The sequence below is a fragment of the Hippopotamus amphibius genome, chromosome 6 (genome assembly GCF_030028045.1).
Source record: "Hippopotamus amphibius kiboko isolate mHipAmp2 chromosome 6, mHipAmp2.hap2, whole genome shotgun sequence".
Lineage (NCBI taxonomy): Eukaryota > Metazoa > Chordata > Mammalia > Artiodactyla > Hippopotamidae > Hippopotamus > Hippopotamus amphibius.
In genome coordinates, this window is record NC_080191.1 from 83938638 (window position 1) to 83957509 (window position 18872).

The 18872-nt window shown below is 37.3% G+C and overlaps 1 protein-coding gene across 1 annotated transcript in view; it reads right to left on the bottom strand.

The window, feature by feature from the left end:
- Positions 1 to 1531: 1531 nt before the first annotated feature.
- The window catches only part of SDHAF4 (succinate dehydrogenase complex assembly factor 4), a 31494-nt gene continuing 14153 nt past the window's right edge, over positions 1532 to 18872 (bottom strand). The window contains exons 2-3 of the mRNA XM_057739730.1: positions 15804 to 15953; positions 1532 to 1955 (exon numbers count right to left, since the gene is read on the bottom strand). Coding sequence (XP_057595713.1) covers positions 1846 to 1955; positions 15804 to 15953 — 260 coding nt within the window. The 3' untranslated portion in view covers positions 1532 to 1845. The remainder of the gene's footprint in view (positions 1956 to 15803; positions 15954 to 18872) is intronic.

Sequence of the window (18872 nt, forward strand, 5' to 3'; positions counted from 1 at the left end):
ACGACTAGTGTGGAACACAAGTAAAACTATACAGTACAAAACAACATAAATAAATTAATGTTAATGAAAAAATTTAACATAATATTTCTGGAATGTTAACAGTAAGAACTGGAGGTTGACTAAATTATACAGTATTTTTTTTATTGGAATATAATTGCTTTAGACTCATGTACCAGTTTTTGGGGTACACCAAGGTCAATCATCTGTATTTATACACATATCCCTGTATCCCCTCCCTCCCTCGACTCACCCCCACCCTCCCCGTCCCAGTCCTCCAAGGCATCATCCATCATCAAGCTGAACTCCCTTTGTTATACAGCAACTTCCCACTGGCTATCTATTTTACAGTTGGTAGTATATATATGTCTATGTGTTTTTAAAGGAATGTGGTTCCTACTTAACAGCATACACAGTAACTGCAATTAGAAGAACAAATGCTGACTGAGAGAGACAACTGATATAAAGACTGAGTAACTAATCCCAGTTACCACACTGGTTAGTCTGTTTGGAGAATACCCTTTAAAAAAAGTTTATTGTCTTAAATAAGTCTCCCTACAATTTTCTCAAATAATACTGCACTTATAATTCACATCACACAATTACCAGCCTACTGCACTCTACATGCTCTGCAAACCCTTCCTTCCTAAGTGATTTCAGTGCCTGGGGGCTGAAAGGCCCATCTCAGTGACTGAGTGAGGCCAGAGGACAGCAAAGGATGCCTTACAGGAGGCTAGCAGTTCCTGTCCTTCCTTCAGTCCAGCTCTATAAACTGGACTTGACTTTTCCTGACCCAGTTATCCAAGGACCACAGGATAGGAGCTTTTGAGTGATCAAAACTGACTAAATTGGCCCGTTTCATGCCCTGTTTTTCTTATATTAGCCTGAATTTTATGTTTAACAAACTAAAGTATATTTCACCTTAGTTCACCATGCAAATAATCACTAATTTTCCAACTAATGAGTTTTTAAAATGCTATATTCATATAAAACAATTTCAGGGAATTCCCTGGCAGTCCAGTGGTTAAGACTCCATGCTTTCACTGCAGGGGCCACAGGTTCCATTCCTGGTTGGGGAACTAAGATCTCACATGCTGTGCAGCGGCGGCCAAAAAAACCCCCAACCAATTTCAACTCAAGTATTTCAAATGTCGGTTTCTTAATCTTTCCCCCCAGGCAGCCTCGGGACTTGGGAAAACACATTTATGACGTAAGGATTGCTAACACTTACTGAGAGGTATGTGCTATGCACTACTCCAAGCAGTTTACACATATTCACTCCTTTAATTTTCTCATCTGTCCTATGAGGTGGAACTCCAATTTACACATAAGGATACTGAAGCACAGGGACGTTAAATAACTTACTTAAGGTCACATAAGCTAGTGAGTAGCAGAGCTGGGATTTGAACCCAATTAATCTGGCTCCAGTTAAAGATTTTCTGTTGTTACTGTGGCCTTACCAAACTATAATACACTGCTTAACTCACATTTTAAAAGCCACTATTTCATAGCACATGGCAATAAAATCATTCAAAAAAGGTTGTTTAATTTGCATCTTATAAGCAAATGATTAACATAAACTGAAACATGATGAAATAAAAGTTTGCAGCTCTAATCAACACTTAAATACCCCAATACATTTACTTTAAAAAACTGATGTGCTAATGTAGAAATATTTCCTTTCTTAATTTATAGCAGCATATTTTCTTCCAAAGCTATCATATATATTTTTAAACACATTGTAGAAATTAGATGACTTAAAGGATATACAGAAAGAAAATAATCAGAAATAAGTTAATTCAGATGTTCACAATCAGAAAAAGATACTGAAGTTAAAGAATATGTGGCTTAAAAATCAATACAGCGTCCTTTTCGTTCCCAATCTCCATATCGGGTAGGTTCTGGGCCCCTGGGTCCACCTTTTTCTTTGGTAACAGGATTAACATCATCGGGAAATTCTGAAGAAAGATGTAAAAAAAAAAAAAAGCAATTAAAGGAGATGGGAAAAGCATTATGGTCAATTCTGCAGACGAGGCTGCAGAGCTGACAGTTAACAAGCTGGCTGCTACTGATGAGGCCACTACTATGCAGTCCTTAAACTCACCCTGGGGAATGGGGCCTCTCCCCAGAGAGTGGGGCTTCTCCCCAGTTTGAGAGATCACTTTAAGATACAATCTTCGTATCCAATCAACTTTATTACCTGCATTAGTGACTTAGAATTCTCAGAGCCCTCTCAGGCCCTCATCTGGAGAGTGGCTGGGTTAGAACAGAAGGCAAGGGGTGCAGAGAATACAGACTACAGATCCACAGGGTTTGGAAGGTTTTGAGACAAGATCACTTTGAAGATTACTTTGACTCAATGCCTTATTTTTCGTATCACTGAAGTGGGGACAACAATTATACCTGCCTCACCATCTTGAGAAATAAAAAAAGGAATGCCTATAAAGGTTCTAGCACGGTGCCAGGTACAAAGGGATGCTCAATTAATTTTAGCTATGAGTATTAACCTTCCTCATCATATGGCTTTGCCTTCAGCAACGGGTTACCTGAAACTGCCATTTATGGGCATAGGAGCCGTTACTGTTTACACTGTGTGTTCATTATAGGAATATCCACTGTGAGTCAGGCCCAATTCTGAGGACTTTATACATATTAACTCATTTAACCCTCATAATAATCCTTTGGGACAGGAACAATTATTGCCTCCATTTTATAGACGAGGAAAATGAGACACAAAGAGCTCAAGGTCACACGGCTACTAAGTGGTGAAACTGAGTTTGAATTCACACATTCTGGCTGCAGTCTTGCTCTTAGCCCGTACACTGTACTGATCTGTACATGGGAGGAACAGGAGAGGAACCACCTATTTGAAAGAATCAAAGTTCTTAAACAATGTCTAGTCATTCATTCATTTTCATTGAAGTATATGTGATTTACAATATTGTATTATTTTCAGGTGTACAGCATAGTGATTCAGTATTTTTACAGACTATACTCCATTAAAAGTTATTACAAGATAAAGGCAATAATTCCCTGTGCTATATATCACTGTTGCTTATGTAATTTATACACAGTAGTTTGTATCTATTAATCCCATACCCGTATCTTGGCCCCCCCTTCTCTCTCCCCAGTAGTAATCACTAGTTAGTTTTCTATACTGTGAGTCTGTTACTGTTTTGCTATATACACTGTTTGTTTTATTTTTTAGGTTCCACATATAAGTGATAAAATAGAGTATCTTTCTCTGACCTTTTTCAGAGAATATTAAGCATAATATTCTTGAGGCCCGTCCACACTGTTGCAAATGGTAGATTTCATTCTTTTTACTGGCTGAATAATACACATGTACTATTTTGTGTGTGTGTGTGTGTGTGTGCGTGTGTGTGTGTATACACATCTTTATCCATTCATCCACTGGTCACTTAGGTTGCTTCCATATCTTGGCTATTGTAAATAATGCTGCCATAAACACTGGGACACATGTATCTCTTCGAATTAGTGTTTTCATTTTCTTTGGATATATACACAGTAGTGGAATTGCTGGGCTACATGGTGGTTCTATTTTCAGTTTTCTGAGGAACCTCCATAATGTTTTCCATACTGGATGCACCAATTTACATCAACAGTGCAGGAGGGTTCTCTTTTCTCCACATCTTCACTAGTATTCATTGACTTTTTGATGATGGCTATCCTGACTGGAGTGAGGTAATACCTCACTGTAGCTTTGATTTGAAATTCTCTAATAATTAGTGATGTTGAGCATTTTTTCATGTGCCTATCGGCCATCTGTATGACTTCTTTGGAAAACTGTCTATTCAGGTCTTCTGCCCATTTTTTGATTGGCTTGTTTTTTATATTGAGTTGTATGAGCTGTTTATATATTTTGGATATTAACCCTGTGTTGGTCATATCATTTGCAAATATTCTCTCTCATTCACAGGTTGTCTTTTCATTTTGTCCATGGTTTCCTTAGCTGTGGCAAAGTTTTTAAGTTTAATTAGGTCCCATCTGTTTATTTTTGCTTTTCTTTTGCCTTAGGAGACAGATCCAAAAAAATTCTGCTACAATTTATGTTAAAGAGTGTTCTGCCTATGTTCTCTTCTATGAGTTTTATGGCTTCAGGTCTTACATTTAGACATTTAATCCACTGAGTTTATTTTTGTATATGGTGTGAGGAAATGTTCTAATCTCATTCTTTTATATATAGCTGTCCAGTTTTCCCAGCACAATTTACTGAAGAGATTGTCTTTTTCCATTGTATATTCTTGTCTCCTTTGTTGAAGATTAACTGACCATAGGTGTGTGGGTTTATTTCTGGGCTCTCTATTCTGTTCCATTAATCTATGTGCATGTTTTTTTGGTGCCAGTAACATGCTGTTTTGATTACTGTAGCTTTGTAGTCTAGTCTGAAGTCTGGGAGCTTAATACCTCCAGATTTGTTCTTTTTTCTCCAGATTGTTTTGGCAATTTGGGGCCTTCTGTGGTTCTACATGAATGTTAGGATTATTTGTTCTAGTTCTGTGGAAAATGTCATGGGTATTTTGATAGGGATTGCATTTAATCTGTAGATTGCTTTGGGTAGTGTGGCCATTTTAACAATATTAATTCTTCCAACCCAAGAGCACAGGATATCCTTCCATTTCTTTTATCATCTTCAATTTTCTTCATCATTGTTTCATAGTTTTCAGAGTAAAGGTCTTTCACCTATAAGTTTATTCCTAGGTATTTTATTCTTTTTGGTGTGATTTTAAAGGGGATTTTTTTTCTTACCTTGTCTTTCTGATAGTTCATTATTAGTGTATGTAAAAGAAACAGATTTCTGTATATTAATCTTGTATTCTACAACTTTACAGAATTCATTTATTAGTTCTAATGGTATTTTGGTGGAGACATTAGGGTTTTCTATATATAGTATCATGCATCTGCAAATAGTGACAGTTTTACTTCTTCCCTTCACATTTGCATACCTACTTATCTTCCTTGTCTGATTCCTGTGGCTAGAACTTCCAATATTATGTTAAATAGAAGGGGCAAAGAGTGGGCATCCCTGTCTTGTTCCTGAGTTAGAAGACAGGCTTTCAGCTTTTACTGTTGAATATGATGTTAGCTGTGGGTTTGTCATAAATAGCCTATATTATGTTGAGATGTGTTTCCTCTATATCCACCTTAACGAGAGTTTTATAATGAATGGAGGATGAATTTTGTCAAATGTTTTTTCTGAATCTACTGAGATGATCAGTTGGTTTTTATCCTTCCTTTTGTTAATGTATCACATTATCTGATTTGCAAATACTGAACAATTTTTGTATCCCTGGAATAAATCCAAATTGATCACCATATATAATCCTTTTAATATATTTTTGGATTCAGTTTGCTAGTATTTTGTTGAGGATTTTAGAATCTATATTCATCAGAGATACTGACCTGTAATTTTCTTTCTTTGTAGTGTCTTTGTGTGGTTTTGGTATCAGGGTAATTATTGGTGGCCTTGTAGAATGAATTTGAGAGTGTTCTGTCCTCTTCAATTTTTTGGAATAGTTTGAGAAGGTTGTGTATTAGCTCTTCTTTATATGTTTGGTAGGATTCTCCTTGAAGCCATCCAGTCCTGGGCTTTTGTTTGCTGGGAGTTTTAAAATTACAGATTCATTTTCACTACTAGTGATTGGTATGTTCAAGCTGTCTATTTCTTCTTGATTCAGTCTTGACAGGTTGTATGTTTCTAGAAATTTATCCATTTCTTCCAGGTTGTCCAATTCATTGGCATATAACTGTTAGAAGTGTTCTCATGATTTTCTGTATCTCTGTAGTTTTGTTATTTCTCCTTTTTCATTTCTTATTTGGGTCTTCTCTCTCTTCTTCTTGGTGATCCTTGCTAAATGTTTACCAATTTGTTCATCTTTTCAGAAAACCAGCTCTTGGTTTCATTGATCTTTTCTATTGTTTTGTTGATCTCTATTTTATTTATTTCCCCTCTGATCTTTACTTCCTTCCTATTGCTGACTTTGGACTTTGTTTATTCTTTTTCTAATTCTTACAGGTGGTAGGTTAAGTTGTTTATTTGAGAGTTTCCTTCTTTCTTGAGAAAGGCCTGCATTGCTATAACTTCCTCCTTAGAACTAATTTTGCTGTACCCCATAGATTTTGGAGTGTTGGATTTCCATTTTATTTGGTCTTGAGGTATTTTCTGATTTCCCCTTTGATTTCTTCATTGACCCACTGGTTTTTTAGTAGCATGTTGTTTAGTTCTAAGTATTTGTTTTTTTCCCATTTTTCTTTCTGTAATTGATTTCCAGTTTCATACTGCTATGGTTGGAAAAAATGCTTGGTATGATTTCTATCCTCTCACATTTGTTGAGACTTGTTTTATGGCCTAGCATGTGATCTATGCTGGAGAATGTTCCATGTGCACTTGAAAAGAATGTGTATTCTGCTGTTTTTGGATATAATGTCCTGTACATATCTCTTAAGTCCAAGAAGTCTATTGTGTCTAAGACCACGGTTGCCTTATTGATTTTCGGTCTGGATGATTTGCCCATTAATGTAAGTGTGGTGTTAAAGTGCCCTACTATTGTATTATTGTCAATTTCTCCCCTTTTGCCTGTCAGTATTTGCTTTATCTATTTAGGTGCTCCTGTATCAGGTACTTACATACTAATGATAACATCCTCTTTTTGTATTGATCCCTTTATTATTATATAGTGCCCTTCTTTGTCTTTTGTTATAGTCTTTGTTTAAAGTCTACTTTATCTGAGTATTGCTATCCCCACTTTCTTGTCATTTCTGTTTGCATGAAATAACTTTTTCCATCCCTTCACTCTGTCTGAGTCTTCAGCTTTGAAGTGAGTCTCTTGTAGGCAGCATATAGAAGGGCAACGTTTTTATCCAATTAGCCACCCTATGTTTTTTGATTATTTAGTCCTTTGACATTTAAAGTAATTATTGATAGGTATGTACCTATTGCCATTTTATTATATGCTTCCTGATTGTTTTTCTAGTTCTTCTCTGTTCATTGCTTCTTTTTGTTTCTTCTCTTGTGGTTTGACAATTTTCTTTAGTAGTATGCTTGTATTCTTTTTAGTTTTATCTATTTTAAGTTTTTGATTTGTGGGATTCATACATGTTGGCCTATAACTATATCTACTTGTTTTGAACTGATAGTCATTTAAATTCAAAAACATTTGAACTACGTTTTTTACTCCCCTACCTTTTATGTTTTTGATGTCATATTTTACATCTTCATATTCATCCCTTAACTGTTTATGCTAGTTATAGTTGCTTCTATAAACTTTTTTTTGGTTCATCTCTTTCTTTTTAATTTCTTGCCAAACAGTCAATAACAAGCAACAGATATTACTGAGGTTCTATTTTCCAGCCCTTTCCTTACAGCTACAAGTTCATTAGGTAGGTGGAGGTCTATGCCCAGGTCACTGCAGGCAACAGTTAACCAAATGCTTTTACAATTTTTAAAGTGGTTGATCCTCAGTCCTTACTATACATATGCCTTTCCTAGCAGGATTTCCCCTTTCCTATAGCTTACCTCTTTTTTACTTAGAGAAGTCCCTTCAATATTTCTTTTAAGGTAAGTTTAGTATTGATGAACTCTTAGCTTTTGCTTATCTGAGATGCTCTTTATCACCCCCTCTATTTTAATGATAATCTTGCTAGGTAGAGTATCCTAGGTTGCAGGTCTTCCCTTTCGGAACTTTGAATGCTGCTCTGTTCTGGCCTGTAAAGTTTCTGCAGAGAAATCAGGGGATAGACTTATATGAATTCCCTTGTATACAACACTTTGTTTTTCTCTTGCTTCCTTCAGACTTCTCTATTTAACTTTTCCCATTTTAATTATGATATGTCTTGGTGTGTGCCTGTTTGAGTTCCTCTTGTTTGGACCCTCTTCTGGTACCTGGACATCTGTTTCCTTCTTCAGACTGTGGAAGTTTTCAGTCACAATGTCCTCAAATACATTTTCAATTCCCTTCTCTCTCTCTCTCTCTTTTCTTTCTGGGCTCCTTATATGTTATCTCAGAGATCTCTTAGGCTGTTCTCACGTTTAAAAATTGGCCTTTCTTTTTGCTGTTCTGATTGGATGATGTCCATTATTCTATCTTCCAGATCACTTATGCATTCTTCTGTGTCACTTAGCTGGCTATTCATTCCTTCTAGTGTGTTTTTTATTTCAACTATTGAATTCTTCATTTCTGATTGGGTCTTTTTTATATTTCCTAGTTCTTTGTTGAAAACATTGCTGTGTAGATGTATTCTTTCCCCTAATCCAATTAATATTCTTATAACCAATGCTTTGAATTCCTTATCTAGTCAACCGTTTCATTAGTTGTTTTTTCCAGGGTTTTCTATTGCTCTTTCAATTGAGAGAAGTTCCTCTGCCTTTTCATTTTGCTTAACTTATTTTTTGCCTCTATGAATTTAGGTGAAACAGTTATCTTGAAGGAGTGTTCTTATGTAGGAGTGTCCCTATACAGACTGCACGTGCCCAATGCTTTTTGTGGAAAAACTGAACTTGACATGGATGCAAATCATGCCTTTCCTCAGGGTGTGCTGATAGCTATCTCCTCAGTAGGAGGTGGGCCTGGAGGTGGAGAGGCTAGAGCTAGAGCCAGCTGTGAGGTAGGACTTCCCCTCTGCTAGGTGGCTGTCACTGCCATACTGGGGATGGCGTCTGAGCCCAGGCTGCTGGAGCAGAAGCCCTCAGGGTCAGGCATGAGCTGGCTTTGTTCCTTTTAAGTGTCTTTTCCTCCCTCCCTGCACCAGAGCGGGAAGTGCTGAAGCGAGTGGGGCCTTTTCGGGCTCTCAGCCCATGTCAGCTGCAAACAGAGATCTGAGCTATCTCTGATTCACTGCCTGTTCAGTTGCCCATATTTGTTTCCTGTGCTCCACTCAGATGCAGCCTTTGACTCTCTCAGCTGATCACTGCTCTGGAGCCACACTGCAGAGCTGCGGGGGCCCAAGTGGACTCTCAGCATGTATCGTGGTGAGCCATGGTAGAGCAGCTGCTGTCAGAGGTCTGGGTCACTTCTGCTGTGCTGCTTGAGTAAGTGCCAACAATGGCTGCCACCACCCCACCCAGACTACACCCTGGGACTGGGTCACCTCTGCATCCCATGGCCGAGTCTTCTTCCTGGTAGTGGCTGCCCCAGATCCAGGGCTGCAACGTGACATGGAACAAGTGGGGTTAGAGAGTTGTCTTGGCTTGGGCTGCGGTATCCAATAGGCAGTCGCAGGAAACCTGGAGCTGCTGGAACAGACCTCTCTGCACTGCCTCTGGGCCAAGCCTGTGTGCGCCCTCCTCACAAGTGGAGTCTAGGTTTCCCATTGCCTTCCTGTTAGTTCCAGTCATCCTCCAACCAGCCAAGGAGGCTCGTCTCCCCTGCATAGGATCTCAGGACCAGGGGACCCAATCTGGTTCTCACCACTCACTCCCCATGGTGTGTCTCTGCCACATATTCTCCCTTTTCCTCTGAGTCCCCTCCCAGGGACACAGGTCCTGACTCTGATCACTTTTTTCCCTTCTTACCCCATTATGTGTGGATCTTTTTTACAGCCTTGGTTGTATCAGTCTTTCTACCAGTTTCCAGTTAGTTTTCAGTGAAATTGTTCCATACATAGATGTATTTTTTATGTGTTCATGGGGGGAGGTGAGCTCTACATCCTCTTACTCCACCATCTTGGTCAATCTCCCCAAACTGTGTCTCTTTAGAAAACTAAACGAACATCACCAAAATCACATGGGCAAAAGAAAGCAGACACAGAATTTACCTTGAAAATTTTCAAATATTCATTTAAAAATTCTATCTCCACTGTGAATAAATTGTGTCCCACCCTCATCATTATTCTGTTTCTAAAGGACTCCTTGCTTTGACTTCCTCTGAAAGCCTCTCTAGCAGAAGTTTTTCTTCTCCCATATCTCTGCGGCTCACTGGTGTCTTAGTCGGCTTGGGCTGCCATGACAAAATACCAGAAACTGGGTAGTTTAAACAATAGAAATTAATTTTGAAACCGTTCTGGAGGCTGAGAGTCTGAGATCAGGATGCCAGCAAGGCTGGGTTCTGGTGAGGACTCTCCTCCTAGCTTGCAGATGGTCCCTTCTCATTGTGTCCTCACATGGCAGGGAGAAAAAGACAGCAAGAAGGTCTCTGTTGTCCCTTCTTATAAGAACACGAATTCCATCATGGGGTCCCACCCTCATGACCTCGTGCAAACCTAATTATCTCTCAAAGGCTTTTAACGCCAAATACCATCACATTGGGGGTTACGGCTTCAACATATGGATTTATGGGGGGCACAATTCAATCCACAGCATGAGGGAAGAAGGAAAGGGTGAAGATGTCTCTGCTGCTCACTGCTACTTCCAGCCTCTCATTCTACCACCACACCTCTACAGGCTTTCTGCTTCTGAATTCCATAGTTTACTTCTCCAATGTTTTCTCCAGTCTTGTAAGAAACTCAAAGACTCTTCTATCCTCTTGGGCAGGATCAATATTTGTTCATAGTTTCATCTCTCATCCCATCGGCCTTAATATCAACACTCACATTAAGAACATCACATACTGGGGCCACAAATGTCCTCAATCCTCTTTCCTAGCAATCTTCATCTTCACTTCTGTCATCCATTTGGGTTTTATTATTTTTTGTATATGTTCCTTCTCCAAATCCCATACTCTTGAGCGCTCTTCTTTCTGACCACAGCCTCCTATCCATCCCTCCAACTCCCTTCTTCCTCATGTGTGTTTAACCTAATCTTCACCCTCATTATATCCTGTAATTTTCTACAACTTTTTATTCCCACTACTTCAACACTGAATCATGCTCTGGGTCTCATTCTAGAAAAATGCAATAGATTTCTAATTCATCTCTGTTTTCTGACTTTCATGGCTCCAGCCAACCTGCACAGAAAGCGGAATTAATGTTTCTAAAACAAGAGTCCCACCTCCATCTTATATTAAGTGAAAGAAGCCAGGTACAAAAGACTATGTAATGTATGATCCAATTTAGTTAAAATCCTAAAAAACAGGCAGAACTATAGTGATAGAGATAAATAGTTGCCAGGGGGATGTGAAAATGAGACTAAGTATAAAGAGGCACGAGGTATCTTTGGGGGGTAGAACTGTGTTAGACTTTGCGTTGGTTACATGACTGTAATCATTTGTTAAAATTCACTGAAATGTTCACTTAAAATGGGTGAATTTAAAAATGGGTAAATTTTATTATATGTGGGTTATACTTTAAGAAAGCTGATTAAACAATCTCCATCCAAGAACATTCAGTGTTTTCCTCACTGTCCAGTGCAAAAAGCCAATATACTTCAGGCCCTCTCACATTTGAACCAAATCTACTTTTATAGCCTTATTTTCTATTACTTCACTATACACACTTTACACATTGGCTAAGTCTTGCATGTGTCATGTTCCCAGCCTCTTTCTTTCTGAACATTCCTTTCTCTCTTCTTTGGAAACATCTCCCCAACTTCTTATCAACTCATCACAATTTCAGTGTTGCTTTAAACCCCAGCTCAAATGTTCTCTCTTTTGTCTACCTCTCTCTGACCTTTTTCTGTGTATCTCTCACATCATTTACCACACAATGTCCTGTTCATAGTTATGTAGGCATTCCATTTTCCTTTCCTTATTCATCTTTGCATCAAACAGGGGGCCTAGTTGCATAAAATCATATCATCTTACTAACAAAAACTACTCTCTGCAAAGGTACAACCTATAATTTTTTCTTAGAATAAAGTATGTACTAGAGGCAGGGAGACTAGGTTAGAAGGAAGACAACAAAGAAGAATACATTCTTGTTAGGACACCAACAGAACTAGAGACAGTTTGAATTCAGGCTTTATTAAGAGGATGGATAAGAGGAGATGAATTTGACAGATGTTAAGATGGTAAAACCAACAAGACTTGGTTAGTGATTGGATCCAGGACAGAGGAAGAGGCAGGAATGAAGGATTACCCCCAGATTTCAGGCTTGGATGACTTGGTAGATGGGGCAGACTGGGAATTTAGAAGGAAGTGGATTGGGGTAGGGCTGTTGGAAGTGAACAATGAGAAGAGGATGAGTTCAGTTTTAGATGTAATACTTTGAGATGTATCTGGAATATGCAAACAAAGATGCTGCAGTGGTAGACAGGAGTGGCTCAGGAGAGAGGTCTGACTAGAGGTATAAACATGTGAACCATCAACACATACGTGATCCTTCAGATAATCTCAGGAGGATATGAGCTCTTTGAGGAATGCTTAGGGGGCTCAGGACAAAGGCTTGGCAAATATGTACATTTCAGAGTTGGGCAGATGCAGAGGAGCTTAAAAAAGAGCCTAAGAACAAACGACTGAAGAAATAGGATGAGAAACTGAAGAAAGCATAACTGAAATCAAAACAGAAGAATTCCAGGAGCAGTAGTTAATACTGTCAAAGGCTGTGGATAGTTCAGATAAAATGAGGATTGCAAAGCACCTGCTGGATTTGGTAATGCATCTTCAACATAAACTCCAGTAACTCAAAAATTAAGATGGATGCCTGGCATTGTGTCAGACAGATGACTGCGTTTTGAAATATGCTTTTTTTTTCCTTTGTATTAAATATATATAATATTTATCATTTTAACCATTTATAAGTGTACAATTCAGTGGCATTAAATATTCACAATGCTGTATAACCATTACACTATACCCCAAACTTTTTCATCATCCCCAGTATAAACTCTGTACCCATTAAATAAAAAAGTTCTCAATTGGGAGATTGGCATTGCCATATATACATTACTAATAAGAAAAAAAAAATCAAACTGTACACTTTAAATATATGCAGTTCATTGTATGTCAATTATATCTCAATTAAAGTTCTTAAAAAATAAGTTCCCTTTCCCCTTCCCTCTAGACCTTGATGACCTCTAATCTACCTTCTGTCGCTATGAATTTGCCTACTCTGGGTACCTAATACAGGTGGTATTATAGAATATATAATATTTGTCCTTCTGTGACTGTCTTATTTCACTAAGCATAATGTTTCAAGGTCTATCCATGTTGTAGCATGTATCATTCCTTTCTATGACTGAATAGTACTTCACTGTGTGTACACATCACACTTTGTTTATCCATTCATCCATCAGTGGACGTCTAAGTTGTTTCTATCTTTTGGCTATTGTAAATAAAGCATGGCTGTGCAGATATCTGTTCAAGTCTCTGTTTTCAATTATTTTGGATTTATACCTAGAAGCAGAATTGCTAGGTCACATGGTAGTTCTATATTTTACTTTTTGGGAAACTGCCAAACTGTTTTCCGTAGCAGTTGCATCATTTTACATTCTCACCAGAAAAGCCTGGTTCCAATTTCTCCACATTGTCACCATCACTTGTCATATTCCAGTTTTTCTTAAATTGCAGACATCTGACTTGGTGTGAAGTAGAGTGTCACCGTGGTTTTGATTTGTATTTCCTTAATGATTAGCGATGTTGAGCACCTTCTCAAATGTGTGTTGGTCATTTCTCTCTCTTCTTTGAAGAAATGTCTGTTCGAGTCATTTGCCCATTTTTGAATTGGGTTGTTTTTGTTGTTGTTGAGTGGTAGGAGTTCTTTATGTATTCTGGGTATTAATTCTCAAATATATGATTTACAAATATTCCCCCCATTCTGTAGGTCATTTTTTTCACTTTCTTGACAACGTTCTCACATGAACACAATTTCTTAATTTCAATGATTTTTTTTTATTTATGTATCTTAATATTTGTTGCTTGTGCTTTTGGTGTCATATGCATGAAATCATTGTCAAATCCAAGGACATGAAGATTTTCCCCAATTTTCGTCTAAGAGTTTTATAGTTTTACCTCTTAAGTTTAGGTCTTTGACATATTTAGAGTTAGTTTTTGAATATGGTGTAAGGTAAGGGGTCCAATTTCATTCTTTCACATGTGGATATTAAGTTTTCTCAGCACCACTTATTGAAATGACTGTCCTTTTCCCCACTGAATGGTCTTGGCAACCTTATCAAAAATCAGTTAAGTATATACGTGGGTGTTTATTTCTGAGACTGCTGCTTTTGTGTGAGACGTTTTAAGGAAATATTTCCTCTCAGATTTTTGTGCTTAGCTAAAACCTCTGCAGAAAAATTTTACCTCCAGATTATCACGGCTTTTTAAAAAGTCTCCACCATCTTGGCTGGTTGATCTGGTTATTAGATTGGGCTCGGTGGAGTGTTATAAATGGAAATATTTAATGAATGAGCAAAACCCCAAAGCTTTTATTTTCTAGAAAGAATTCGAGACACAGGTCTCTGTATCCTCTCCTGGTATCTTCTTGCCTAGAATGCTTCACTTCCTAGGTGGGTTAGCTCTCATGAGACTGGAGAAAATCAGAAAAGCAGGGCAGCCTTGTCAAAGTTTCAAAGTGGTATGTTTATATTTATGCTGTGTGACATGCTGTTTTTTGAATAGCTAATATTTGCACATTTTCCACAATTCAAAGATACAAAAGGATATAGCATGAAAATAAAGTAGTACTTTAAGAAAAAAACAACAACAGAGCTTTAAGACATCAGCCAACTTCTGTATATACTGAATACAAAATACTGTTTAGTCTATCATCCCTCTTTGCCCCCAAAACCTCTTTATTCTCCAAAACCTTCCCTTCTCTTTACCCAACCACGTGGTTATGTGAGAACAACTGCCACATTCACCTGTGACCCTGGCCACTGGCCATTGGTTGATTTAGCTGTGGACACCTGATTCAAGCTGGGCCAAGGAGCTCTCTTCTCAAGGAATTTGAAATTAGGACTAAGAAACTGTATTTCCAGTCTGGTTGTTCTCCTGAACTGAGTAGCTGCTAGGAGCAGTTACCTTCTGCCCAGTGAACTCAGAAGGGAATATGGAGACAGAAAACAACACAGAATAGTGACCAGAGACAAGAGGAGGGAGAATATCCTGATTTCCATATAGTGTTTAGTCCTGAAGTCCCAGTCTTCTTCTAAGGCCCAGCAGCTTTACTGCCCTAGAGAGCCTCACTTGCTCCCTGTAACTTAATAACAACATTCCCTACCTTCTGCTTAAGTCTGTTCAAGTAGGTTTCTGTTATTTGCATCTTAATTCAAATATTCTGTCATGTGAATAATGGGGTATAATAAATAAAGTAATCAAACATAACCAATCACTGCCAGGGGCCTGGAAATATATTTTTTTTAACCCATACAAATTGATGGTCAAAATAGTAAGTCCCCTACATACGAACCTTCATGTTGTGAACTTTCAAAGATGCAAATGTGCATTCCATAAACGTCAGGCGTGAATGAAATTGCAGCTCGCCCTCCGTCTCCTATTGCTGATGACCCTTCAGCTCTACCATCTCCCACCTCCTCTCCCTCCTCCAGTCAGTAACTCTTCTTGCCTGTTCACTCGATGCCAGCCCATCTGCCAGCTGTTGTACTGTACTACTGTACTTTTCAAGGTACTGTGCTACAAGATTAAAAATGTTTTATTTTTTGTGTTTGTTTTTAACGTATTATTTGTGTGAAAAGTATTATAGATCTATTACAGCACAGTACTATATAGCTGATTGTGTTACTTGGGTATCTTGGCTAACTCTGTTGAACTTAAAACAAATTAGACTTACAAATGCACTCTCGGAACGGAACTTGTTTGTATGTAGGGTACTTACTACAGTGATTTTATTCATTGTTGGAATAGTCTTTATTACTGTCAATGAACAATTATAAATAATAACATGCTTCTTTCATTTTTTTCTCAATGACTAAAACACTTTGAGACCTCAAAAATTAAGAGGAGCTTTACTATACTCACTTGTCAGTGGTTCTTTCTCTAAATTGGAATCTTCTGGTGCATCAAAACGACCTTCTGGTAACTTTGGCTTCTTAAGGGGTTGTTTGATAGGTTCAGATTTTTCTCCTTGAGAACTTATTTTCTTCAAAGAATGACACAGAAGGGGTGATCCTAGCAGAGTGAAGACAGTGAAAAAATAGGAGCTGTTCATTTATTCTGCTCCAAAATTTAATACTTTTACTTATTTGTTTTAAGCTTACACATTCACATCTATCAAAATGAAAAAGTACAAAAGGACACACGGTGACAACCCTTCCCTCTGCCCCTGTCTTTCAGACAGCCAATTTGCTTCCTTGGAGGCAACAAATGCTATCAGTTTGAAAAGAACAGCTTTGAAATAAGTTAGTTAACCATTATCAAAACTATAAAAACAGATACAAATACTGAGTTCTGTCTGAAGCAATGCTAAAAATACCAGGAATCAGGTCATTAAGGGTAACTAAGTAGTAGGAAGTTTTCAATGGCAATATTTAGTATTTACTTCTCTAGAAGTCACAAGGTACTGTATTTAGTATTCTTATATTTAAACACTAATCATGGTCCTCTTTTTCTGCCAATTAAATATTTTAAAATGTATCTGGCACCTGCAATGTATAAATGAGATCACTTTCTAGGTTACAATGAGAAAGGTAAGCTTTCAGTATTACGAAAGTTATCCAACCTTGTTGAGATAATGTTCAATAAGGGCAAAATCACTCTGAAAAATGACCTCAGGGCTGGTGGTTTTCAACTTCCTGAAGGAATGGCTTTACAGGCAGACAGAGCTGGGTACCAGTTCTTGTCACACCATTGTGGCAGGCACAGTAATGGCCCCCAAAGAGGGTTAGAACCTAGTATCTGGAACCTATGTGTAGGTTAGGTCACATGGTGAAGGAGAATTAGGTAGCAGATGGAATTGAGGTTGCTAATCAGATGATCCTGAACTAGGGAGACTGTCCTGGATTATCTGGGTGGGTCCACTGTAATCACAAGGATCCTCTAAAACAGAAGAGAGAACTGGAAGACAGAACCAGAGAGGTGGGAATGTGAGACAGACTTGATGATGCTGCTGGCTCTAAAGATGGAGGAAAGGGCCACCTAGTCAAGGAACTTGGGCAGCCTCTGTAAGCTGCAAAAGGGAGGAAACAGATTCTCCCCTAGAGCCTCCAGAAGACACAAAACTGTAACGGACCTTGGTTTCAGCATAGAGAGACCCATTTCAGACTTCTCATCTCCAGAACTGTAAGAATTTTTAAGCCACTAAGTTTGTGGTAATTTATTGCATCAGCAATAGGAAACTAAAACAAACACCAGCTGTTTGACCTTTGTCAAGTTATTTACCCTTTCTAAATCCGTTTCTTTCCCTCTAAATTGTAGATGACAGTACCTATCTCATGAGGTAAACTAAAGAGATTAAACAGGACAATTCATGCAAAGCACTTAGCATAGTGATAAACTGTATCTATTATTATTATTATAGAATTATCTGGAAGCTCCTGATAGTCTTACATATAATTAGAATTTTCTTTCATTACATGTATTTGATTCATATTCTAACAATCATGACATCACCCTAATCCCTCCCATGCTTTAAAAAATTATATGTATACACACACATGCAAATATATATATATGCACACAAGTATTTATTTGTATGTATATATGTCTTTGTGTATACATATACACCCTTCACAGACAATTTGGAATTTACATAAGACTTGTTTGTAAGATTACATAAAGATGACATCACAAACAAATTGCATTAACAATTTCAAAATAGTACATCTGACTGTTCATTTGCACATCCATTGTATATATCTCAGTGACTAGCAACATTATTGATTGTCTGAATGACCAATTATAATGCAAATTAGTCTTATCCCACAATGCAAGGCCCACAAAATTCAAGGATTAAAGAAATATATAACTGAATGTATTAATAAAGCTACAATTTACAGAATTAATATAGTCTCTTCTCATCTACATATTCACTTATATAAAATACTTCATATTTATGATACTAATTGGCTGAGAAAAATCTACGAATCAATAAAAATTGCTATACATATTAAAATCAAAACACATCTAAAATTTTAAAGTATTTATTGAGTTTGATTACAGACCATTTTGCCTTCAAACTTTCACTTCAATATTTAAGCACATATTTTATTTTTAATTATATCCTCATAATACTTAAACATATACTAAAAATCAAAAGAAAAAAACCTGCAACAATATCTTGTAAGGTGGCATTTATTTTTATTAAGAAGCTATATGGGTAACAGAAATATGAGTTTCTGATTTTATTAACATATTTCAGATAATAATCTGTTCTTGGTTTACTGTGGTTGACCATTTAGAAAAATATTATATTGAAAATGTCAGTGAATATAAACCATGCACAACTGAAAGACATTCTCAGCCCCAAATCACAGGATTTGTATCAGTCATTTGCTATCTGAAATAGAGGCTTCTGTAGAATATGACAATATTATATCCCAATTTAGCAAGTTCAGCCAGCCTCCACAATAGAAACTTCTGTCCACCATCTGATGTCCAATTTTTCTATCCATCAACAAATTTATTAGCAATTTGTGATGCATTAAAGGTTGTTTGCTAAGTCATGACAGTTCAGTAATAATACAGACATAGAAAGGAGAATTTTAACAAAGTAGATTCTAAATGTGGACTTTTTTTTATATCTACTCTGGCTAATGAGTAATTTCTGCATTTGGTTACTAATTAAGTCTATTTTATTGTATATTAAGTAACTTAATTTGAAGTCTAAAATTCAGCAAATATTTAATAGATACCAGCAGCCATTTATTACTATGTACTCAGCCTTGACACAACACAATAAAATTAGTATTGGGTTGGCCAAAAGGTTCGTTCGGGTTTTCTGTAAGATGTTATGGAAAACCGGAACAAACTTTTTGGCCAACCCAATACTTCTTGTTTTAGGTTTGGATGTTTTAGCAAATTAAAAAAAAAATTCCCTTTATTGGAAACTTGAAATGATATTCAGTATAAAAAGTAATCTTGGTATGTTTC